A 25,174-nucleotide genomic window follows, 5' to 3' on the forward strand; every position below is an offset into this window, starting at 1 on the left:
AGGACTCCAGGAAAACAAACACAGATACACATATATGTGAACCAGATTTACTTGTATTTTCTTTTTTCAAAAGTTGATTAGGCTTCTTCTCCCCTGACTCTTTCTTTCTTTTTCCTTTTTAAGCAACCAACTACCTGAAGGCAAAACTTTCTCAAGCAGTAGACATTCTGACTTTGTGTTTGGAGAAAATATAGTAGAAAGAGTTTTGGTATGTTTTAAAGATTTTTTGTCTCATTCTGGGGAGGGAAAACCATGTAAAAAGACTTAGATAAGTCTGTATCCAATGTTCCAATACAGTAATTTATAAGTTCTGACTTTACTATAGATATCCCTTAATTTAGAACAGTTCAAAAAGTTCTCATAATTCTAGTTCTCATAATTCTAGTTAAGACAGGATACTATTCATGTTCTGTGCAAAGATTGATATAATGCTTGGCTTAGTACAGTGAACAAATCACACTTTAAAATCAGAGTAAAATGATACCCAATTCAATTTACCTGGGCCAGAATCTAATGTATACGAGGGTTCTTGTGGAGGAGAATTATCTGCTGGATTATTTTACTACTAAAGTATTTCTGGAATATTTTACTACAGGATGTTTCTAAAAGTTGCACATTATCCTGCTTTATTAAAATCAGGATACTATCATACAAGTATTACCTGCTCCTTGTCTCATTGCATATTTTACAATGCCATTCATTTTTTAATTGTTAAAAATAAGTAAAATATCAGCATCTGACATGCTCCCAGTTGTAGTTCTGATTTTGCCACTTGCAATGCCTTCTTGCAATTTTCCTAGAGGCCAGCGAAATCTCCAGAGCTGCATTCTGAAAGTGGCAACAATGGAAAAAAATCCACGTCTCCTATAGGTTTTCATACCAGGTCTCCGCAGACAAGTAGGTGATCTTTCTTACCAAATAAATAACATTAACTTGTTACCGTGCAGCTTTCATTTTGCACTTCATGATATTGTGATTGCATTTGGTAATCCAAGAGAAAAGACCCACTTAATTATGAAGCATAGCCAAAAACACATTTAAAGCATGTGACTTTCCCCCAAAGAATCCTGGGAAATGTAGTTTAAGGCTACTGCAAATTATAGCACTGCGAGGTGAAAACTACAGTCCCCAGGTTTCTCTGGGTGAGGTCACGTGCTTTAAACACATGTGGGATGTGCTTCAAGTTTCTGGTTGGATTTGCCCTCAGACTGTTCTGCTGTTCTACTCCAGCAGATGTTGGGATCCTATAGCCCTCCAGATGTTTCTGAACTACAACTACATCCCTCGCCACTGGCCATGCTTCCTAGAGCTGATGGATTTTTTCTTCAGCAACATCTGGAGGGTCAAAGGTTCTCTATGGGAATCTAGAGTTGAGACCAGTATTCTTTGCTCTAGCTGGTAGTGACTTTCCAATGACTTTCACATCCTTACTGCTTGATCCATTTCAGACTCTAGATGCTGGGGGTGTGAACCTGTGTACAACTGCATACAAATCATGCTCTCTTTCTCAGAACTGAATGGAAATTTCTCAGATGACATTTTTATCAGAAAATTTCTGAAATCTTTCTTTCCCCCACCCTGAAAAAGGCCACTTTTCAGGATTTTACTTGAACACTCTCCAGCATTTTTGTTAGTGAGGTGGCTGCCATTCTCCAGCTCCTCAGAAGAATACTTTTTCTTCTTTGGCAATAACTCATAACCAAGTAAGATTGTCTTCCATAAACACAGTTTTAACAATGAGTCCGTAAGTGACTGTGGAGGCCAATTCTGGATCCACACGTCCTTCCACAGTGGGGACACTGGTTTCTGAGTGGGAGTTGATCACGGTGAAGGGTTTGCCAAGCGTGCCTTCCTCCTAGCACGTTTCTCCCTTGCGTCCTGAGTTTGAGTGTCTTCAAAGCCCATGACACTTTTGGTAAAGGCTGTTCTCCAATTGGAGTGCTTGCAGGCAAGTGTTTCCCAATTGTTGGTGTCTATACTACATTTTTTAGATTTGCCTTGAGACAGTCTTTAAACCTCTTTTGTTGACCACCAGCATTATGCTTTCCATTTTTAAGTTCAGAATAGAGTAGTTGCTTTGGAAGACGATAATCAGCCATCCAGGAACAACATATTAGAATTAGAACAACATATTATTAGAATTAGAATAGCGCTTTGAAACGTACTAGGAGCCACTGTAGATATTTTAGGATTGGTATTATATGGTCTCAGCGTCTGCTTCCAGTCACCAGTCTAGCAGCTGCATTCTGGATTGATTGTAGTTTCCGAGTCACCTTGAAAGGTAGCCCCACATAGAGCCCATTGTAGTAGTCCAAGCAAGAGATAATCAGAGCATGTACTGTTCTGGTGGGACAGTGCTCAGGCAGGTAGGGTATCAGCCAACGTACTAGATGGAGATGGAGGATTCAAAATGGTGGCCAGGCTGCCAATAAAACTGCAAGGTTTTCCTTTCATAGAAACCTGAGGGTTTTCCATTATTCTCCTTTCTCTATAGCGCCATTTTTTGCCAAGGATACAACACTAGTTGAATCAGCTGCTGCTTATGTATCTAGCAAACCGACACAAAGATATTTACTGGATAAAGTTGAAGTGACTACAGGAGAAGAAGCAGAGCACAATGTCTTACAGGTATATCTTTTCCTAAAAGATTTATTGGTAGGGAATTTGTTATATTTGAAAAACAGGCCATGGCACATAACGCTAAGCCATGGTTTGTTAAAACAAACCATGAGGTACCCAACAGTTGTCTGACAGGTGATCAAATAACCCACAGGTTGTTTCTCCGACATTTGTTCTATTTTTCTTTTCAAGTTTTGTGAATAAGCTATAGTAATCCATTTAATTGCCATTTCCTTTTTAAAAAACAACATTTTTATTTAATAGTAAGAATATAAATGACACAGAAGTTTTAGGGTTGTTGTTTTTTTTAAAAAAAATTGTGTATGCCCAAATTGACAATTTTATCAATTTTTCCCATTTTAGATCAACTGCAGGCTTTTTTTATTTAATAAAGTATCATCAACCTGGACTGAAAGGGGCAGTGGCTCTCTGAGACTTAATGATACATCCAGCAATCATTGTGGAATGTTGCAGTCAAGACTGAGTAAGAATTAATTTCACCATTAAGTCCATCTTCACCATAGGCAATTATCAATGTGGAAAATGTGCAAAGACGAGCAAATTGTATTTACAGCCATAACATATTGCCAAAGGATTCGGAATATAAACGTCACAATCCAGCAGACATTTTATTTGCTTAAATTGGGGGGGTCTCATCCATTTAACTACATGTTAGTCAATTAATCAAATGAGCTCCCATTCAGTAATTGATTTATTAATTGTTCATACTATGTCTTGGGAAGCTTGCATACATCATGGTATATATATGATTCAGCTGCAGTATTTTTTATTATTTTTTTCCAAATAGGTAAATAAACACATGCAAGAAACCTACACATACACAAGAAAAAAGGCACTTCTTATGCATAGTGCAAACATTAAAACATTAAACACTGACACATACAATTACATTTGCAAAATGTTTGTATTGGCAAAATACATTCATTTAAAAATCCTAACTTTTATAAATTTTACAACTTTATCAATGCAATATCCCAGTCATTTGTTTGAAATTCATTTCTAATACAGTGGAACCTCGGGTTAAGTACTTAATTCGTTCAGGAGGTCTGTACTTAACCTGAAAATGTTCTTAACCTGAAGCACCACTTTAGCTAATGGGGCCTCCTGCTGCTGCCACGCCGCCGGAGCACGATTTCTGTTCTCATCCTGAAACAAACCTGAAGCACTATTTCTTTGTTAGCGGAGTCTGTAACCTGAAGCGTATGTAACCTGAAGCATATGTAACCCGAGGTACCACTGTACATATTCAATCACATATATTACAAATGAATTGCGTATAAACAACTTGGATACTTCATTGACAAAACTATAACATTTATAAAGGGTAGATTTAAAAAAATAAATAAATGAATGTATTGTGCAGATAGGAACATATTCATCAATTTTGTGTACTTCCTCTTTTAGAGAGAGTCATTTGCAGACATAAAGTCTGCTTTATAGTACACCATCATGTATTCAGACAGGCTATGGAGATATTCAAAACATTGAACATTCTCAAGAAATAGGAGTGTTTGTCACAAATGGTGACTAGCTGAGTTAGACGATTTAGGGATAGTGGATAACTGAGTTTATTTATTCTACTACATTGCAGTCCCAGACATCAGATGGGGTGGGGAGGTGGGGAATTCCAATCTTCTCATGGTTTTAAAAGCCAGGGTAGCAGGATGCTGGACTCGTTGAGCCATAGGCTTGATCTAGCAGACTCTTCTTATGTTCTTAAGTTTCAGAAGTTGAGTAACTTGAGTTTTGCAGTGCTACTAGATGAAATCTCCCCCATTAAGTAAAGGGGATTTAAATATGATCTGCCTTTCTTTCTAATGTTCCTTTTCTCCTGTTTATAGTAATGCGAAATCATGGGAGCATGAGGCTCATTCTTAACACCAGACTCTGGACTCAGATGGTCATAGAAAGAGCAAACCGGAAGAGTCTGTGCATCACGGCTACAGATTTGGAGGACTCTTGTGTCAAGGTGTTTCTAATACAGGTAGAGCCAACCAGGAGCTGCCGCAGCAAAAATTCCTGAACCTCCCCGCCTCCACCTTCTGCCCTGGTCAGAACAAGCAGCAAGGTTTGGGACGCAGTGGTTGATTGATTTGCTACTCTGCTTCACTGTTCCCTGGCCAGCGGTCTAGGTAGCCGCTCGGGTGCCTGGTGCGGTGTGAGCGTCCTGCAGCCAGGGGCGGGGTGAGCCGCCCATGGGGACGGGGTGCACTTTGTGGAGCCTTTCCGCTGCCTCCTCCTCAGCTGTAGCTGGAGCCTGCAGGCGCCCAAGCCACCACATCACTTCCAGGAGAAATGCGTGGCTTGGGCACACTGCAGCCCCGCGGTAAGTGCTGGCCCTTGCGGTGGGGCGCCCAGTGCCAGCCACATTTTGTTACATTTGTTGACTGAACTAAAAAGTTTTGTGAGCCCAATTTTTTAATTTTTTGTTTTAAAAAAAACCCCTAATAAACCCCCTCAGTGCTGACACCCGGGGCAGACCGCACCCCCCTTCCTTCACCACTGTCCCTGACCAGATTGTTTTGCTACCCCCTCAGCTGAGACCTTTCTGTTTGCTTAGCTTTAAAATTTTAATTGCTTCACACTTCTGTTTGCATTTTTGTTGTCTGTAGTTTCATTGCTTTTTGATGACTTGTATCCAAGGTGCTGGGAGGCGGGTGGTGCTGTGGGTTAAACCACAGAGCCTAGGACTTGCCGATCAGAAGGTCGGCGGTTCGAATCCCTGCGATGGGGTGAGCTCCCGTTGCTCAGTCCCTGCTCCTGCCAACCTAGCAATTCGAAAGCACGTCAAAGTGCCAGTAGATAAATAGGTACCGCTCTGGCGGGAAGGTAAACGGCGTTTCCGTGCGCTGCACTGGTTCACCAGAAGCGGTTTAGTCATGCTGGCCACATGACCCAGAAGCTGTACGCCGGCTCCCTTGGCCAATAAAGCGAGATGAGCACCACAACCCCAGAGTCGGCCACGACTGGACCTAATGGTCAGCGGTCCCTTTAACTTTACCTTTATCCAAGGTGCTGGTTCCCCAGCACTGCCTGCTGCTGCCCCCTACAACAGGGATGCAGAACACTTGACCCTCCAGATGTTGGGGTGTAACTATTATCAGCTCCAGTCAGCAGAGCCCAATGGTCAAGAAGATAATTGGAGTTGTCCTCTTATCTGGAGGGCGATATCAGGAGGACCACATGTTCCCCATCCATGTCTAAACCTTGTTTTATTGTATTCCAGAAGAGTCTTAGTGAAAACTTACATAGGATGTTTTAACTGTCGCCCCATTTTTGCCATGGACTAGCTGGATGCAGAGGTGTGGTGGGAGGCTGCAGCTGGGGAACCCCCCAAGGAAACCCCCAGGGGAAGAAAGGTTCAGAACCGGGGGATTGGTGGTGGGATGATGAGGAGTGGTCAGAGGGAGAAGAGGGAGCAGACAAGGGGCGGATGAGATGTTGGAAGCTGAAGAGGTAACAAGCTTCAGTGAGCAGGAAGAGGCTGTGGCAGAGAGCAGTCCAGACTCAGAGGCAGGAGAGGAGGCAGGAGAGGAGAGGGGCCAGGCGACAGAAGTGAGGCAGGCTGCTGAAGAATCTAGGGAGTCTCCCCCTCCTGATGTGATCAGCTCCTCTCCCCGCTGGTCTCCTAGAACATGCAGAGGAATGAAGAGGGTAAAGCAATGAGAGGCAAGATGCCGGAACAATTAGGTTGCTAGGAAAGCAACCTTAGAGAGCCTTAGAGAGCAGTGGGAAGGCGAGACCTTCAATCCTCACAACTGCTGCATGGGGGCAAGACCTACTGGGAAGAGTTGCTGTGATTGCTAGGCCTGCAATGTTTTGGTTTCTTTGAATAATGAGTTAACTTCATTGACACCAGTGATTTTGATTGCTGACCTACTCCCGACTCCGACGCCTGACAATTCTACTATGTAAAACCACACTGAGCATTTGAAAGGCAGTGTATCAATAATCACAGAATTGCGCAGTTGGAAGGGACACCTGGCACTTCAGTTCTTTTCAGTAACTCTGGAATCACTTTGGTGTGCTCAATTTTTCACTGGTCAACCGGAAAACAGTACCTAATAGACCTATTTGTCTTGTGTATTACACAGGCAAGCTCAAAGGATGCAGCTTCTCTATACGCAGCAATCCACCACCGCCTTGTTGCAATGAGGAGCTTTGCTGATCAGGAATGTGATGTAAACCACGGGGAGCAGGAGCCAGATATTCAACCACTGAATTATGACAGTGATGAGGACGAGAATGAAAAAATAACTCAAGTGAGCAGCAACAAATCAGGTGAGCAAAGCTCTCTGCAGGACCAGACAAAGGCTGCATTTTTCATAACCATTATCCAAAGCCATCTACATAAAAATAATAATGGGGGCTGGCTTTGCTGCAAAGTGAGAAGTAGCTCTGCTGTTGTTCACATTCCTTTCCCAGACCCACAACTTGGTGGGATGTGCATTGCCGTAGGAGAAGGGGGTTATACACACCCCAATATTTTCTTTTTTTTAAAAAAAAGAGGCGCAATGAGGTAGTAGAACAGATTGCACTGCCTTCATCACGACTTTGTGAAAACAGAAAACGATAAATGCATCTAGTATTTTATGTCGTTGTGCTATATTGTATTTTTGTTTTGGATCAGAAGCTATTTGGAGTAATATTTTACTAGAAAAATGGGGAATGAATATTAAATCACCCTCTGGGAGTGGAGTGGGAAGATCAATACTGTACAAGGTAAAATGAGTCATATTAATTTAAAAGCATATGCGTCACTCCTTACAAGGGGTTAAATCCCATTGAACCATAGCAAGATTTACTTCCGAGCAAACATGGTTAGGATTTTGCTGCCAATCAAAAAAAGGAATGTAAACAGCAGCTACCCCACTCCTGAAAGTTTCCTGCTTCTGAAAAAAATAGGGTGAGTGGGAGATATTCTGAAGCAACTGCTTTTCAAAGTAAGTATTAAAAAGGGTTGACTACTTACTGAGCGTTCATTCTTGTTTGTGGTTAGACTGAAGGAAATGTTGTCCCATATTTTCTGGTGCATTTCCCCATCAATTTAATTACTGTGCAAAATCTGGTTTTGGAAGAGGAGCTCCAATCCATTTTAATTGTGCAACCTGAATTTGCTGGTATGTGATGGAATCCTAGCTTCAATATTACTCTTTTCCTTAGAAAAGTCATTAGAAATTGTGGGCCTTTGCCACCAGAGGGCATATTGTTGCTCACGTCTCTACCTTGCTGGCTCCTACCTGTGGCTTCTTTGCATAGGCCACTGTTGAAGGTTTCCAACCATCTGCCATTTCCTTTCCTTGAGTGAACATTCCACCTCTCCTTGACCTTAAGCTCTCTTTTTAGTCGAATTCACAGACCACCTTTCTGATCTGCCTCTACCCTGAACTCCTTTTCCATCATCACTTCCTGCTTCCTGCTTGGATAGACTATCTGAGGATGACTCCTTCATAGCTGTCAACATTTCCCTTTTTTTAAAGGGAAATTCCCTTATTCCGAATAGGATTCCTCGCAAGAAAAGGGAAAAGTTGACAGCTATGGACTCCTTTCAACTCTGCCTCTGGTTCTCGCTCTTATTGGTTCCTGAAAGGGAAACAAACCACCATGTCCGCAGGTCCTTTCATGGAGAAGTAGGGATGGAAGGATCTATCCATTTATATTCTCTCTGTTTCTAATTTTTCCACTCTTAAATTCACTTCTTCACATTTCTGCAGCAATTTTCAATTTTCAACTCCTCTTGGAAATTCTTCAACATTTCAGTGTCAATTTCTCCTGACAAAGACACTTTTGTATGCAGACTTGACTATTATACACATTTTTGCAAGCATTCCCATGAGGGCACATAACTCAGTGGTAGGGCATCTGCGTTGCATGCAGAAGATCCCAGGTCCAATCCCTCACATATCCATGCATGGCTAAGAAAGACTCATTGCCTGAAGCTCTGGGGAGCTTCTTCCCAGGCATTGTGGACAATACTGAGCCATACTGGCCCATTATCTGACTCTGCACACAACAACTTCCTACGTTCCTAAGATAAAACCTAGTTTTTGTCAATGTGAATGGTGTCTGTTGAATGGTTACCATGATTGGATGGTCTTCATAGTTTTCTGGGTGCAGCCAGATGTTACATCAGACATGTGGCTACCACCAAATGTAGCAACTCCTCCTTCATTTTTCCGTGTAATGCCTAGCAATACAAAATTTGTGACTTTCCTCATCATTCTTCCATTTCATTGACTGCTGCTGCTGCTCTGAGGGGGCTGAGAATTTCAGAGCACGTAATAATGCAGGTTTTGTATTGCTAAGTGTTACCAGAAGTGTGCTGGTTTCAGTAGCTGCTACACACCTGTTGTACTGCACAGTGTTGACCTCACTGATGCCACTCCCATTAATTTCATTCTGGTCCTCTTCCTATGTTTCTTTTCGGCATCTGTTCAGCTTGTGAGGCATGTGTTTGCACTCGAGCCATAATCTTGCACCGTGTCTCTGGGGATTTGCACCCAAGAGGTCCCAACATGCATTATTGTTGTGGGGCAATTTCCATTGGGTCTGATCCCAAACACACCTGCCGTTCCTCAAACAAGGAAGCAATGTGGGTCGAACAAATGATGTAGTTTTTGATGCTGATGTGGGAAAGAAGCACAACTTGGACAACTGACTGAGGTAGGTGGAGACCTCCAGGTATCCCACCTGGGGGAAGGCGAAGCCAAGCCTGTGTTGATGGAGCCGCTCCAGATCCAGGGGCTGCGCGCATCCACGCAAAGGGCACCCCCCGTTTTATGCGGGGAGCGGTCATTATTTAAATGGCTTGTGAGCAGTAACTAAGAAACTGGGGGACAAATCAGGAAGTCCTTGTTTTGAATCTCATCTGTTCCATGAATTGACTAGGCTACTCTCTCCTAATCTGCAGTATGGGGACAATAAGACTGACAGAGTTTGGGAAGGATTGCAACAAGATGATGCATGTAAATGATTTGAACACATGAAAGCACTAAACAAATGTTAAGTAGAAGTAGTAGCCAGTGGCAGAGTGCATGCTTAGCTGAGTCTGTGACCTCTCCAGTTAGAGGGGTCCTTGGTAGCAGGATAGGGAAAGACCACTCAGTATAAAAGGACAGCAAAAGACCATTTCATGTGACCACAACATGGTGGTGCTCATGCTACAACAGGAGACAATATAAAAATTTGTGCTAGAGCAGAGAACTGAATAGGTGAAAAGAATGGAAGAGGAACTGACTATAGCCAAAGATCCTGTCCACTGCACACTGATTTTATGCTATTTTCTGAAGGAAAAATGCATATCTTATGGACACTCTCTTGGAAATAAGCCCTATTGATTACAGTGGGATTTATTTCCACATAAACATGCATAGGAGTGTGGTGAACCATTGCTTGTGTAAGGAGGGCACAAAAAGACCTGCGATAAACCTGAAGAACCAAACTTTTTATTTTTAAACTGTGACTATGGTATACTATATACAGCTCACACTGCCCACCAAATAGCAGCCGCTTCAGTCAGCATTCATGCAGAACCTCTCCCCTTCAACTTGTCTGTGTGACTTCCCAGAGGGAGATAATAAAAGGCTGGAGTTTGTTTGCGAGTTGAAGGTACTCTCCAATCTGTGTGCCGACTTGCAAGTTAAACAATCATGTTGACAAGCGAAGGCCTCTGACACAGATTTGGGGAAAACAGCTAAGGGTCAGTGGCCAGTGATAACTGAGGCCACAGTCCTTGAGGGACATCCAAACTGTGGTACATACAGTGTTCTTTTCATTGTGATGGACTTCACAGTGAGGGGTGTGTGTGTGTGTGTGTGTGTGTGTGTGTGTGTGTGGTGCATGAGAAAAATGAGTGAAGTTATATAAACCCTAACAATTCCCTGCAGCCAGTGAGTCCAAATTCCTCTTTCATCCAGGTCCCAGAGATTGCTGACAACCCAGGCCCCATCTGTTATCAAGCAACCTTGGCAGGTCCTCTGACGGCCCCTGCTTTATTTTATTTATCCTGACTATGTCCACCTCAGTCTGCTTATCTTTCATGCCAGCTGATCCTGTTGTAATACCATCAAGGTACGCAGCCCAACCTTTGCTGAGATTTCACTCCAAACACCGTTTGCAAAATGTTTCCTGCTGCTCTAAAGTTGCCAGCTTTTTTTATGTTCTGTCTTTTCAGTATATGCATGGCAGGTAAAAATCATTGGGTGTAGTTTTTCCCATTAATGCTTTTGCATGCCAGAAAAAAAGGCTCTCTTGGTGATTCTGACTCTATTCATTATTTAAGTAAAAGGTAAAGGGACCCTTGACCATTAGGTTCAGGCGTGGACGACTCTGGGGTTGCTGTTCTCATCTCGCTTTACTGGCCAAGGAAGCCGGCGTTCTTCCAGGTCATGTGGCCAGCATGACTAAGCCACTTCTGGCGAACCAGAGCAGCACACGGAAACACCGTTTACCTTCCCGCTGGAGCGGTACCTATTTATCTACTTGCACTTTGACATGCTTTTGAACTGCTAGGTTGGCAGGAGCAGGGACCAAGCAACGGGAGCTCACCCCGTTGTGGGGATTCGAACCACCGACCTTCTGATCGGCAAGTCCTAGACTCTGTGGTTTAACCCACAGCGCCACCCGCGTCTCTTATTCATTAGCTAGAGATTTAAAAAAAACACTTCTGTAGATAAAGAGGGGCAGTGGAGTCATCGAGTGTCACTCTTGCAACTCCACACATACTGTTATCAGGGCAAGTTTACATGGCTCTGATTTAATGTATGATGTTCTTTTTGCAGTTTGAAAAGGGGCTAATAATAATAATAATAATAATAATAATAATAATAATAATAATAATATTTATACCCTATCTGGCTGGGTTTCTCCTGCCACTCTGGGCAGCCTCCAACAGAACACTAAAAACAGAATAAAACTTCAAACATTAAAAACTTCCCTAAACAGGGCTGCCTTCAGATTTCTTCTAAAAGTCAGATAGTTGTTTATTTCCTTGACATCAGATGGGAGGGCATTCCATAGGATGGGCACCACTACTGAGAAGGCCCTCTGCCTGGTTCCCTGTAACCTCACTTCTAGCAGGGAGGGAACCGCCAGAAGGCCCTCGGCACTGGATCTCAGTTTCCGGGCTGAACAATGGGGGTGGAGATGCTCTTTCAGGTATACTGGAAGAAATGGGTGGGTACTGCTTCAGCTTCTCTTCCCTTCTCAGTGGCTCTTCCAGGCTGTTTGCCCAGCTACTACATGCCTGTAATGCCTTTGGAAGACATCTCTGTATTTTCCCAGACTTTATTCAGGCACATGCTTTGGTAGCCAAAATGGATAAGTTGTTTGGAAATCTTTTGTCCAACTTCCAGAGGGGCAGGTGTGTTAGGCTGTTGCCTCAAAAATGGCAAGAGTGCTGAGACACCTGAAAAGCTGACCAGATATCTTGGGAAATAAGCTTTTGTAGAATGAAGCCAAAATGCTAAATAGAAAGCAAGTGTGCAACAGTGGATACAATATTGCAGTGTTTCCCAACCGGTGTTCCGCGGCACACTAGTGTGCCGCGAGACGTTGCCTGGTGTGCCGTGGGAGGGAGGCGGGCGAGTCGGGCGACGAGAGGCGGGGCAGCGGCGGCGAGGAGAGGCCGCCCAGCGCGGGGCTCTCGCCGTCTGCCTGCCTGGCTGCCTGCGTGGCGCTGACGTCACGGGACTGTAACGTGCCCCACATAGGCCATGCCCACATAGGACCATGCCCCGATGCCGGGCGGCAGCGCTGCCGCTGCTTGCGGAGAGGTCCGCGAAGCCTGGGCGCGCTAATCTCGGCGCGCCTAGGCTTCGGCATGCCGGCATCTCTCCGCAAGCAGCGGCAGCGCTGCCGCTGCTTGCGGAGAGGTCCGCGAAGCCTGAGCGCGCCGATCTCGGCGCGCCCAGGTTTCAGCATGCCGGCATCTCTCCGCAAGCAGCGGCAGCGCTGCCGCTGCTTGCGGAGAGGTCCGCGAAGCCTGGGCGCGCTGATCTTGGCGCGCCCAGGCTTCGGCATGCCGGCATCTCTCCGCAAGCAGCGGCAGCGCTGCCGCTGCTTGCGGAGAGGTCCGCGAAGCCTGGGCGCGCTGATCTCGGCGCGCCCAGGCTTCGGCATGCCGGCATCTCTCCGCAAGCAGCGGCAGCACTGCCGCTGCTTGCGGAGAGGTCCACGAAGCCTGGGCACGCTGATCTCGGCGCGCCCAGGCTTCGGCATGCTGGCAACTCTCCGCAAGCAGCGGCAGCTTGCTGCTTGCGGAGAGGTCCGCGAAGCCTGGGCGGACAGCTTTTGAAGGCAGGGGGGGAGCAAAGACTTTCGCCCCCCGCCAGCCTTCAGAAGAGGTCGGGGGACAGACTGTCCCCGGACCTGGTCTGAAGGCGGTTTCCCTAGGAACGCATTAATTGATTTTCAATGCATTCCTATGGGAAACCGTGCATCGCAAGACGAAAAACTCGCAAGAGGAAGAGACTTGCGGAACGAATTAATTTCGTCTTGCGAGGCACCACTGTAGTCAATATAGGCACAGAGTTAATTTTTTAAACATTTTCTAATAGTGGTGTGCCTCGATATTTTTTTCATGAAACAAGTGTGCCTTTGCCCAAAAAAGGTTGGGAAACACTGCAATATTGTACTAGGATTGGGGCGACCCAGATTCAAATCCCCACACAGCCATGAAATTTATTGGGTGGTGCTAAGCTAGTCAGTGTTGCTCAGACTAACCAACAACCTAAAATTAATTTGATGATAACATTGTGGGGTTAGGGGGGACAGAGAAACCCATACATGTAATATAAATAATATAATATATAATAAATATATAATAAATATAATAAATATTTACTGTACACAATAAGCACAGTGAACGTACACAACAGTAATCATCCTACCTTTGCTATTCTTAACATCTGTAGTGGGAAAGCCAACCATTGTCTGGCTTGGGTCCTGAACAAATAGAATCAAATGTATCCATAAATTCTAGTTTAGCAATGTCATGCAGGAGTGTCGCTTTGAAGTTCCTTCGCTAGATAATGTGACCTGCTGGCTACCAGCAGAATATCCTGGGAGACTAAATATTCCCACCCTTACTTCTGATAGAAGTCATTTTTATTGTTGAGAATGACTTGTAGACGGAAGAATGGCATTGTTTGCAAGTGAAAGCATATATCACATTGGGGAGTAAGCCAGTGAATGAGTTCTGAGGATGCCTCTCATATTGATGTCTCATAATTGTACATCTGAGTGGAAACATTAGTTTAGTAAGGGCTATTTTCTAAGTTTGTGGACCACCACATTTTCTTTTGGTTTATAGCTAAAAGAAGCACCACATGAGATGATAATTTAAATCCTTCCAAATTAAAACTCAGCTCCTTGGTTACGATCTGCCGAAGCTATCTGTGTTTATATTTGGGATTGTTTTTGTTCGTGAACAAAAAGAGTCAGGGTTTTCTCTAAGGTTTCCACAGCAGCTGTTTGTGCTGCTGACAAGGCAAGCTGTTTCATTTTAAAATTAAACAGAAAAAAGCCCCTTCCTCTTCAGCATGTGGCAGGAAACTTCAAAGAAAGCTCTTACTCTTTTTTTTCTTTATTAAAGTGCTTTGGGCACCACCTGGAAGTGCACAAACAACCACTACTGATCTAAAAGTAATACAAAGAGAGAGAGAGAGAGGTAAGAGATGAATGAAGCCTTTGAAAAACTGGGAGGCGAGAATGTTCAACATGCTTGGAGCGCTCAGAATTCCTCTTCGCTTTGTTCTCAAGCATTCCTTTGTTCCAGTCTGGAAAGTTTGCCTGCTTACAAGCCCCAACAGTCTATACTCCTGCTCATTGCTCCATTCACAAAGATACACTATTATTGTCCTCGATTATATCCGGATCTTGTTTTATGTTATATATCTGTAGGTTATAGGCAAGGGAGATCTGCAACAAAATGTTGCAGTGTGAAATCCTCCTGTTCAGGATACTCCTGGTTTTCCATTTTTCGCCCCTTCCTCCTGGTCAGTCTGCATTCCGTATCCATTCAGCATGTTCAACCATTATTGGGTTATTTAGCTCTTACACCCCAGGGTTTTTTTCCTAAACATTTTGTACCATTATATAACTTTGGTTTCCCTTGAGCTTGCTGAAATATCCCTCTTGTGTATGGATGGTCCTGTTTAGGCTACCTAAGGGCTAGCATACAGAGAACTGAGTTCTGTTACTACAATAATAGAATTATAGAGCTGTAGTGCTGATGTGGGTGGCACTGTGGGTTAAACCACAGAGCCTAGGGCTTGCCGATCAGAACGTTGGCGGTTCGAATCCCCGTGATGGGGTGAGCTTCCGTTGCTCGGTCCCTGCTTCTGCCAACCTAGCAGTTCGAAAGCACGTCAAAGTGCAAGTAGATAAATAGGTACCGTTTCCGTGCGCTGCTCTAGTTTGCCAGAAGTTTTATTACACTTATTTTTAATAAAGGACCAGAAAAAAATAAAGTAAAAATGCAACTATAACATAAATCATAATAGACCACTGATAAAATTGAAAACAAAGTTGTTCTGTGAGCATAGCAGCAGATGTGTGAGCATGAAACCCTGTGGCTGCAGCTGATAACTTGAGATTAAAAAAACATTCTGGTACCTGGGGGGCTCTAATAATAATAATAATAATAATAATAATAATAATAATAATAAATTTATTTGTACCCTGCCCATCCGACTGGGTTTCCCCAGCCTTTCTGGGAGGCTTCCAACAAAGATTAAAAATACATTTAAATGTCACACATTAAAATCTTCTCTAAACTTCCCTAATGATGACATCCAGGGACTCAGGTCTATGATGGAATGAAACCCTGTCGTTTCAGGCAGGACTGTGCCAGAGTTCTGCCATTTCTGGCACCGCCCCCTTTCTTTTCTGGCAACTAGCAAAATCCCAGCTGGGCCTCTTTCTTCTGATTGGTTGGCAGCCTTATTTCTGATGCCAGTCAAACTAAAGTTGCAATCCTATGCACACTGTGCATAGTAAAAATGTATGGGATTGAGGATTGAGCCACTTTTAAGTTAATGGTGGAAGTGAGTTGTTAATCTGGTGAACTGGGTTCAATTCCCTGTTCCTCCACATGCAGCTGCTGGGTGACCTTAGGCTAGTCACACTTCTCTGAAGTCTCTCAGCCCCACTCACCTCACAGAGTGTTTGTTGTGGGGGAGGAAGGGAAAGGAGAATGTTAGCCACTTTGAGACTCCTTTGGGTAGTGATAAAGCGGAATATCAAATCCAAACTCCTCCTCCTTCTGGTGGAGACTTGGCTGCAAAGGTTGTAAACTAGAGAAAAGGATAAATAATAAATAGCTTTATTAAATAGATAGCTTCAACCGGGCTGCACTGTGATATGCAGGAAAGTTCCATTAATCTGAAAATAGTCATATATAACAGCTTCTGTATGCTGACCAATGAAAAGCTTATCTATATTTTCCCCCCATTGCTAGGTTCCCACAGGAAAAAATAACCAGAGCAATGCACTTGTTTATGAAACACTCTTCCTGAAAAGCATAATCAGTAACTCCACACTTCATGTAAGGCTGATGGCATTAAAGAAAAAGAAAATTCCCTGCAGATAAATGACTCCTTGCACTTCATTTTTCTTTATGTCCTGATTTCAACCAATATCGTGAAGTTATGGTCAGAGTAGATCCACTGAAAGCAGTGGACTCAAGTTAGCATTTTATTTCAGTGACGTGGCTGGAAACTTTCCCTTCCACGAAACGTTGGCATCAGTTGAAACATCTTATTAGATACAGACATACTCTATGCAATTCTATTTGCTTTCTTTCAATAAATCGATCCCTTAGGGCTTAGGCTGTGCTAAAAATGATTAATCAGCTCATCCTTCAAAATTAGCTTTCCTTCACCTGAGCATAAAAAGAACCCTGATGAATCAAAACAAGTCCCGTCTAGCTAAGCATCCTGTTATCACAGTGGCCAACCAGAGGCCCATGGGAAATCCACAAGCCAACCCTGAGTGCAATAGCGCTCTTTTCACTTGTGATTCCCAGGAGGTGGTATTTTTCAGGAGTATATTGCTTACAACACTGCAGGTGGTACACAGCCACCTTTGGCTAGTCGCCAATAATAGCCTTAAAGGTAAAGGGTAAAGGGACCCCTGATCATTAGGTCCAGTCGTGGCCGACTCTGGGGTTGTGGCACTCATCTCACTTTATTGGCTGAGGGAGCCGGTGTACAGCTTCCGGGTCAGGCGAACCAGAGCAGCGCACGGAAACGCCGTTTACCTTCCCGCCGGAGCAGTACTTATTTATCTACTTGCACTTTGACGTGCTTTCGAACTGCTAGGTTGGCAGGAGCAGGGACCGAGCAACGGGAGCTCACCCCGTGGCGGGGATTTGAACCGCCGGCCTTCTGATAGGCAAGTCCTAGGGCTCTATGGTTTAACCCACAGCGCCACCCGCGTCCCAATAATAGCCTTATCCTTCATTAATTTATCTAACCTCATTTTCAAAGCCATCCAAGTCTGTAAAGATCACTACATCTTGAGGAATGAACCTCGTAGCTGTTTATTTGCATGTTTATTTCATTGTCGGAAATGTATGTCACAAGTTATGAATAAGTTCTCTTCGTAGTTTTGGGGATGGTGCCATTTGTCCATTTTAAAAAATATATATAAATAAGAAAACCATCAATCTTCAATTGCTTTTTTACATTTCAGTCATGCCCACTTTAACATGTGGCTCCTGAAGGGTTGACTATGAGTCAGTGTGACTCAATAGATGATAGATAGATAGATGATAGATAGATAGATAGATAGATAGATAGATAGATAGATAGATAGATGATAGAGATAGATAGATAGATAGATAGATGATAGATAGATAGATAGATAGATGATAGATAGATAGATGATAGATAGATAGATATCACCATGTTCTGCACAAATTAAGAGCCTGTGTGGTGTAGTGGTTAAGAGCAGTAGACTCATAATCTGGTGAACTGGGTTCGCTTCCCCGCTCCTCCACATGCAGCTGCTGGATGACCTTGGGCTAGTCACACTTCTCTGAAGTCTCTCAGCCTCACTCACCTCACAGAGTGTTTGTTGTGGGGGAGGAAGGGAAAGGAGAATGTTAGCCGCTTTGAGACTCCTTCGTGTAGTGATAAAGTGGGATATCAAATCCAAATTCTTCTTCTTTTCTCTCAACAGCTGAGGTCAGGAAGAACCTGTTCTTGCGCACATTCCAAGCCACATTCCAAACCACTGTGGGGATGGTTTGGTTTAAAGAAACAATCTTTGCAGATTATTTTGGTACTTGTGGTTATCTTGAGATTATCCCCCAGTGTACTTGTCCTTCTCTCTCATGAATCAGTGGTGCTGTTTGGGCTGCATAAGCACAAGCTCCTGAAGTCTCCAAGCACATATAGATGACATGTGGTACCAATCGCTTACCATGGAAGTAACCAATCGCTTTCCATTCTTCTCCAGATCATTCTCAGTGGATTCGCCGACAGCCTGTGGTCTGTTCGTGACAACTTGCTACCTCCAATCAAAGTAAAAAAACAACCCAGAAACTTCTTTTAAAAAAGAAAAAATACCCTAGAAGCTCTTACGACATCAGCGTGAGGAAATTCTGCACACTTTTTGTATGACTAAGGGGCAAAAACATTTCAGGGTTGACTTAGCACACAGAGGATACATGAAACAAGCACTTTATGGGTTCCAGTCGTCCTTCCTTTTACTTATACAGGAATTAGAGAATGGCCCCAGCTCTTTAAGAATTTTTTAAATAAAAAGACTTCAGTTTTTTGAACAAATGATCTTTAAGGACAATTTAAAAGAAAAAGAGAATCCTAATTGAAGTTCTTTCATCATATTGATGGAATCCATCATTTATCCATGAGTTACTGACTGCGTTAATTCCACATAGATTTATCTACACAATGACTGTCCACAAAAATCTATTATGAGTACAGCTATATAATAAATGTTTTTCTTAGCAGTCACAGCATAGTATTCAGCAGCTGATATTTGTGCGAAGTTTTCGGCATGGTAAGCTATTTTAGGGAACTTTCCCGATCCAGAAAAATAGAATATGAATGTACAAATAGTTGTTTGCAATTGGTTGTGCTATGTGCACAAATCTGGTGTGTGTGTATGTGGGGCGCGGGGGTGTGTGTGCATTCAGCAACCAAGTAATGTATGCACAACAACAAACCTCCTATTACGTAGGGAACCCCCATGTAACCAAAACTTTTGCTCTGGGAACTTTTTTTTTTTTAACTAGGGAGGATAGCAGCCTGTTCTGGAATGGGCCAAAAATCTCTAAAATAATTTTGTATAAAAGAAAAGTAACTAATCTGAGCACTGGATTATGCTACAAGCTTGCAAATTAGCCAGCAACAATTAAGCAACAGTTGCACTTAATTGCCATTTTGTTTCCTTAGATATGTAACCATATAAGGAGGTATACATATCTTGCATGCCATGGATTAAAAATGTAAGAAGGGCCGTACAGAATCAGACCGAAGACCTCTCTAGCCAGCCTATCTATCTTGCTTCCCACAACAGCCAATCAGATGCCTATGGAAAGCCCATAAGCAGTATATAAGCACTCCTGTTGTTATTCTCTGGCAAGTGGTGTTCACCCTGGTTCGGTCATAAGGCTAAACTGATGGTTTATTAAGATGTGGCACTCGGGATGCGGGTGACACTGTGGGTTAAACCACAGAGCCTAGGACTTGCCAATCAGAAGATCGGCGGTTCAAATCCCTGTGATGGGGTGAGCTCCCGTTGCTCGGTCCCTGCTCCTGCCAACCTAGCAATTCGAAAGCACGTCAAAGTGCAAGTAGATAAATAGGTACCACTCCAGTGGGAAGGTAAACGGCGTTTCCGTGCGCTGCTCTGGTTCGCCAGAAGCGGCTTAGTCATGCTGGCCACATGACCCAGAAGCTGTACGCCGGCTCCCTGGGCCAATAAAGTGAGATGAGTGCCGCAACCCCAGAGTCGGTCATGACTGGTCAGGGGTCCCTTTACCTTTACCTTAGTGTTATGTGCGAACCATGTCTTACACCTGAATCCACTGGATAATTCTGAGTTTTCATATTATTAGAGGGAGAAAATATTTTGTCTGTTTTTTCCATGCCATGCATATAATCTTACACACTTTATACCTCATGCCCCACACCCCGGATTTGCCTTTTTCTCATCCAAAAAGCCCCAGACATTGTAACCTTTTCTCACACAGCAGAGGCCAGATTTTGCATAAATACCATTTCCTGAAAATCCTACCTCAAGCTTTCAAAACCAGCAAGAAACGAGGCAGAAATGTTTGCCAACGCACCCATTTGCCATTATTAAATATGTAGACAGTTAAATATTTTTCCAATGCAAAGGAACACATCAAAAATGATTCTGAAATCCTGCTGAAAACTTTGCCTGATGCGAGGGATATCCTGCTGCCCAAAGGTAAAAGCTTCATTATTAACTACATGAACACTTAAAAGCTAGTTTTTGTTTGCGAAGGCTGTATCTGTCAGCCTAGCACATGCAACAGTCCAAAGAGTATTCCCAAAGCTCGTATTGGTATCCATAATTCCACAAGTTGCTGTGTGTTTTTGGAAGAAATATGTCCAGGGCTGTGCTCTTTGTGCGTTTCTAAATGAGCCATGGTTTTCTTGGGCATCTGCATTTCCTGTTTGTGGACACCTTTCATATATAAAGTGCTTCATGCAGGGCAACCCTTTTCCTCTTGACTTGGAAGTAGATCCCACTGTGTTCGTTAAATGTGTTCAGGATTGCAACCCCAATATCATCCATGCTGTATGAGGAATTGAGGCTGCTATTCATAGGAATGTAAGATGCGTGCAAGCTGGTTATGGGTGCCACAGTCAGTGGCGTAGCGTGGGTTGTCAGCACCCGGGGCAAGGCAAGTAATTTGCGCCCCTGCCAGGTAGGGGCAGAGAGCTGCGAGTGCGAGCGCGCCCCCCCAGATGTTGTGCCCGGTGCGGCCGGCCCCCCTGCACCCCCCACGCTACGCCACTGGCCACAGTCATGCTTCCCAGCCACTGGGATAGCTCAGTTGGTAGAGCATGAGACACTCAGGATTGTGGATTTGAGCCCCACATTGGGCAAAAGATTCCTGCATCACAGGGGGTTAGACTAGAAGACCCATGTGTTGCCTTCGAACTCTGCAATTCTATGATTCTGTGATTCTACCCACTGATATACATAGGAACAGGGGAAGCCGTCTTAGAAATGGAAGTAGTACACAGCCATGATTCACAACTAGTTGTTGTCAACAACCCTATCTTCCATGAAATTTTATAAATCTTTTTAAAGCCATCCAAGTTGGGTGACCATCATTTAAGAACATAGAACAGCCTCTTGGCAGTGGTCCATCTACTCCTGCATCCTGTTCTCACAGTGGCCAACCAGATGCCTATGAGAAACCCACAAACGGGACCCAAGCAGAAGAGCACTGTCCCCACCTGCGTTCTCCAGCAAAATCACTACATCTTGTGGCAGTAAGTTCCATAGTTCAACTATATGCAATCCTATTAAAAATAAGAAAGTGGCCTGAGTCCAGACAATGGGTGCCCACCTCGGAAAGACTGCACTGTTTACTTCACGCTTTAGTCATCCTTAATCCACCTTCCCTGCTAGCCTCTCGTCTTGGATAATTTGCTCTAGGCATCCTGTATAAAAAGGACAAGTGGCTCATGCAACTGTTAGGGGGAAATCAGAAGAGCATGATGTTAGGTGCACAGGGGCAAAGCCCTTGAACCATCTATGGGTCTTGAGTCCTATACAGCCTTATCAGGTGCTAACACAACCCATACATCTAACAGTGAGTGACTTGCTCAAGAATAACTAGCAAATTCATAACCCAGCTCTGCCACAATCAGCTCACTCCACTATATTATGTAGACACAATCAGTTAATTTTGTTGACCTCTTCTTGATAACTTATAGGTAATCTACCTCCAACAAATTAAAGATTTAGAAAGGAGGGTGGGTTGTCAGAGAAGACGCTCCTGCACCATGAGCAATACTTTCTTCATCAAACATTACTTTTTCAAATCACGCTTTCTGTAGGATAGTTGAGAGAAGAGCCTCCTGCCAGCACCCACAATGGCAATCAAGTTACACGTGTTTTCAAACAAACTTTTTATTTGTGCTTCGTCAAAAAATGTTTGCTTAATAAATATTTGGCCAAAAATAATATTGGCAAGACTTAAGTGCTGTTAAGTTTCCACAAGAACTCTACTCTTATCACCCCCAAACTGACAAGGAGAACACAACTATCAAATTGTAAAGGCGGTCCACAGTTTTAGGATGTGTACTGTATATGGATGATCAAACATAGCAAAAGCAAAGCCCAGCTAGATCATACCATTATGTCGCTTCTGCCTAAGCTGCCATCCATAACAAGCAGATTAATTCCAGAACAGTTTTTGAACAGTTCCTATCAAAACTCAAAGCCATAAACCATGTTTGCAAAGCACAAGTCTGTTTATTTCGTAACCAGTCATATTGAGGATATGTTCCATCAAATCTGTCTCTCAACTGCGTCTCCACTGCACTCTCAGCCCAATTCAGGATTTGTTAAGCTACCAATCAGAGTCCAGGAATAGGACTCTTAACAAATTTCTAGTCCCTAAATAAAATATTTCAATAATAAACACATGCACTTTTACCTAAAGTTGGTCTTATAGATTTTAATTGCACTTACTTCCAGAAATTGACTGAACTCGTGTAATTCATTTTGGGCAGACTGTAACTTGGATCAGATAATGAGTGCACTTCTGAAACTGCAGTTCAGCAGATTTCGTTACAAGGTGGTTTGAGAAGATGGAAATGGCCTTGTACCCATGCAGAACTGGGATAGACTGGACTTTAATGGGTCTGTGCATCCCTAGTTCCAAATACATGTTATTTTCTCACTGAAGCCTACTAATAAATCAGTGCAGGTTAACATTGAATAATCTACTTGTACTGGTTGCAGCGGAATGCAAATATTTTACTACTTGCCCCCACACTTTAACTATATGGGAAAAGTTAAAATACTATGCTGAAAGGTCCCTACATGAAAGGGATCAGCTTTTATTCTTGACCATCTTATACTTTTTTTAAAAGTGCTGCTTTAGTACTATTGCATTGTTATGAAGGTCTTTAAAAAGGTAACATATACTATTATTCATATACAAGAAGTTAGGAAAATACTCCATATGCTGTGTTTTGGATATTATTATATAATAAACAGAACAATAAAAAATAACAGTGACAAAATTAAGCCTTGGCTTTTATTTTCAATAAAGTATAGCATGTCTATCTTCTGCAATACATCATTTTAAACATTGTATGTGGTTCCCCCTGAACTTCCTAAATTGTCAAAGTGACCCGTGAGGGTGCTTCCTCTCTCACCACCTCAGGCTGAGAAGTTTACCAACCCTGGTGTAGATAATACTGAACTAGGTGGACCAGATGTCCGAGTCACTATTTTAGCCACTATTCCTAAAAAATGTCCTTCCTCAATAGACCCTCCTTAGTGAGGTTCACCTGTCTCTACTGCTGTATTAACTTTCAGCCATCAGTTGGTGGCTGAAGAATACTTTTCCTGGCAACCCCAAGATCATTGGGTGGAATAAAGTTTTCATCTGTAACTACTTGTTGATGTCTTTAATTGTAATTGGTTTTTTAAAGAGTGCTTTAACTGTTTTAGAATGTTTTTGTTTTTAAATTGTGTATCTGTTTGCTGCCCCGGGCTCCTTGCAGAAGATGGGATATACGGTAAACCCAATGTATAACAATACAGTGGTACCTCTGGTTAAGTACATAATTTGTTCTGGAGGTCCGTACTTAACCTGAAACTGTTCTTAACCTGAAGCACCCTTTTAGCTAATGGGGCCTCCTGCTGCCACCGTGCCACCGGAGCATGATTTCTGTTCTCATCCTGAAGCAAAGTTATTAACCCGAGGTACTATTTCTGGGTTAGCGGAGTCTGTAACCTGAAGCGTATGTAACCTGAAGCGTATGTAACCCGAGGTACCACTGTACAAGACAGCTTCTTATGTTCCTTTGATGCACCACTAATATGCTTCTGCTTGGGTTCCAAACTCTGGCAGAGTATGGCTGTACTGGAGGCCTCCAGTAGTATAAAACCTGTCACCTGCCCGGCTACTGAGCAACACTTGTCCCATATCCACCAGCTCATCAGCTGGCTCTAAGAATGCTCTTGGTAATTTTGAAAAAGAGCAACATATTGCTTATGCATTCCAATGGTTAAAACTTTCTTTCCCTCCTTGCTGTAATCCCATTTCCTTCCTCTTTCAGTTTTAATAGTATGTGAAAGTGTTCCTTTTTAAAAAAAACATTAAGATAGATGATCACAGGGATACAGAAAATGAAGGTTAATTGAACAATCTTCTCCCCTTGGTTTTAAGCCAACGGATCACTTTTTTGAGCTCCACCTTTGCTTGGTTGATATTTGTTTAACTTCAGTTGGCGGTTTTTAAAAGAATTATGAGCAAATGACCTATGGCATACATTTCTCTTTGCTCCAGAATGTTGGCAGACTTTCTTTTTATCACTGTAACTATGGCAAGTTACAGCTTCAATTTGTTCTGTCCTTTCAGATCGTGAAGTGGCATTTTTCATCCACCCCAGATTTAGTCACCTTTTAAATCACCAGCAGGGCTGTTGAATGTGTGCTTTGTTTATACCATGGAAGATATAATTAAACTGAACACATTTTCTGGATTGTAGCCACGTTTTTTTCCTTTAAAATCAAAGCAGATTTCCATCATGCATCTCTCACAATTTTTATATTGCAGGTAGGTAGCCGTGTTGGTCTGCCGTAGTAGAAACAAAATAAAAAAAACCTCCTTCCAGTAGCACCTAGTTGGTCTCTAAGGTGCTACTGGAAGGATTTTTTATATTGTAAAAATAGCTCTTAGGTAGGAAATGTACAGTGCTAATAAATTGAGTGCTTGGCTGTTGCTTACGATAAATGTATACTTTTATTGTGTCTGGAAATATATGTCCAGGGGATTAAAAAAATAAAATAAAAACGAGTTTTGTACATTGTTCCTGCAAGTAACTCATGGTTCCACACACCCTTGTGCACCATCAGCCAATCTGTGGGATAGCAGTGCTGGCTGCAACGACAGGGGAGGCCTGGAATTCTCCTAGATTTTGCATGGCCTCCAAACTCTTAACAGCTCACCCACACTAGGCTTGGTGTCTTTCAGTGATCCTTTATGTCGGTGCCTGGTTTTCAGGGCTGGAAGGGATTTGCTCCATTCACAATTGGCTCTGGGTTGTGAGCGTCCCCCTCCCTTTCTTTCAGTGAACAGCCTCCTTCTCCGTATGCGAAGCCCTGCAGAGCTGCTGCCAGTCCGTGCATGCAATACTGTACTGAGTTAGATGCTAAACCAAAGGCGATCAATACTTTGTATAAAGGCGGCAGCTTCCTGCAGGAAGGTGGAACCGGTCGTGGGACTCGACGCACGGCTCACGCCACCGCAGCTCACGGCGCCCACCGGCCGCCTTCGCCTCTC

At 43.3% G+C, this 25,174-nt stretch overlaps 1 protein-coding gene across 9 annotated transcripts in view; it reads left to right on the forward strand.

Annotated features, from left to right (window-relative positions):
* Nucleotides 1–18,622, forward strand: part of RANBP3L (RAN binding protein 3 like) — a 43,523-nt gene extending 24,901 nt beyond the window's left edge. For 8 of the 9 annotated variants that reach the window (XM_028749073.2, XM_077936418.1, XM_077936419.1 and 5 more), the window contains 7 exons: nt 124–208; nt 801–897; nt 2,495–2,628; nt 2,983–3,103; nt 4,482–4,624; nt 6,735–6,921; nt 18,103–18,622. In XM_028749073.2, the coding sequence (XP_028604906.2) occupies nt 124–208; nt 801–897; nt 2,495–2,628; nt 2,983–3,103; nt 4,482–4,624; nt 6,735–6,921; nt 18,103–18,146 (811 nt within the window). In that variant the 3' untranslated portion in view covers nt 18,147–18,622. Of the gene's footprint in view, nt 1–123; nt 209–800; nt 898–2,494; nt 2,629–2,982; nt 3,104–4,481; nt 4,625–6,734; nt 6,922–10,556; nt 10,711–18,102 lie in introns of all 9 variants that reach the window. The other variant, XR_003708923.2, reaches the window with a different exon arrangement.
* The last annotated feature ends 6,552 nt before the right edge of the window (nt 18,623–25,174 follow it).

The sequence above is a fragment of the Podarcis muralis genome, chromosome 11 (assembly GCF_964188315.1).
Source record: "Podarcis muralis chromosome 11, rPodMur119.hap1.1, whole genome shotgun sequence".
Taxonomy (NCBI): Eukaryota; Metazoa; Chordata; class Lepidosauria; order Squamata; family Lacertidae; genus Podarcis; species Podarcis muralis.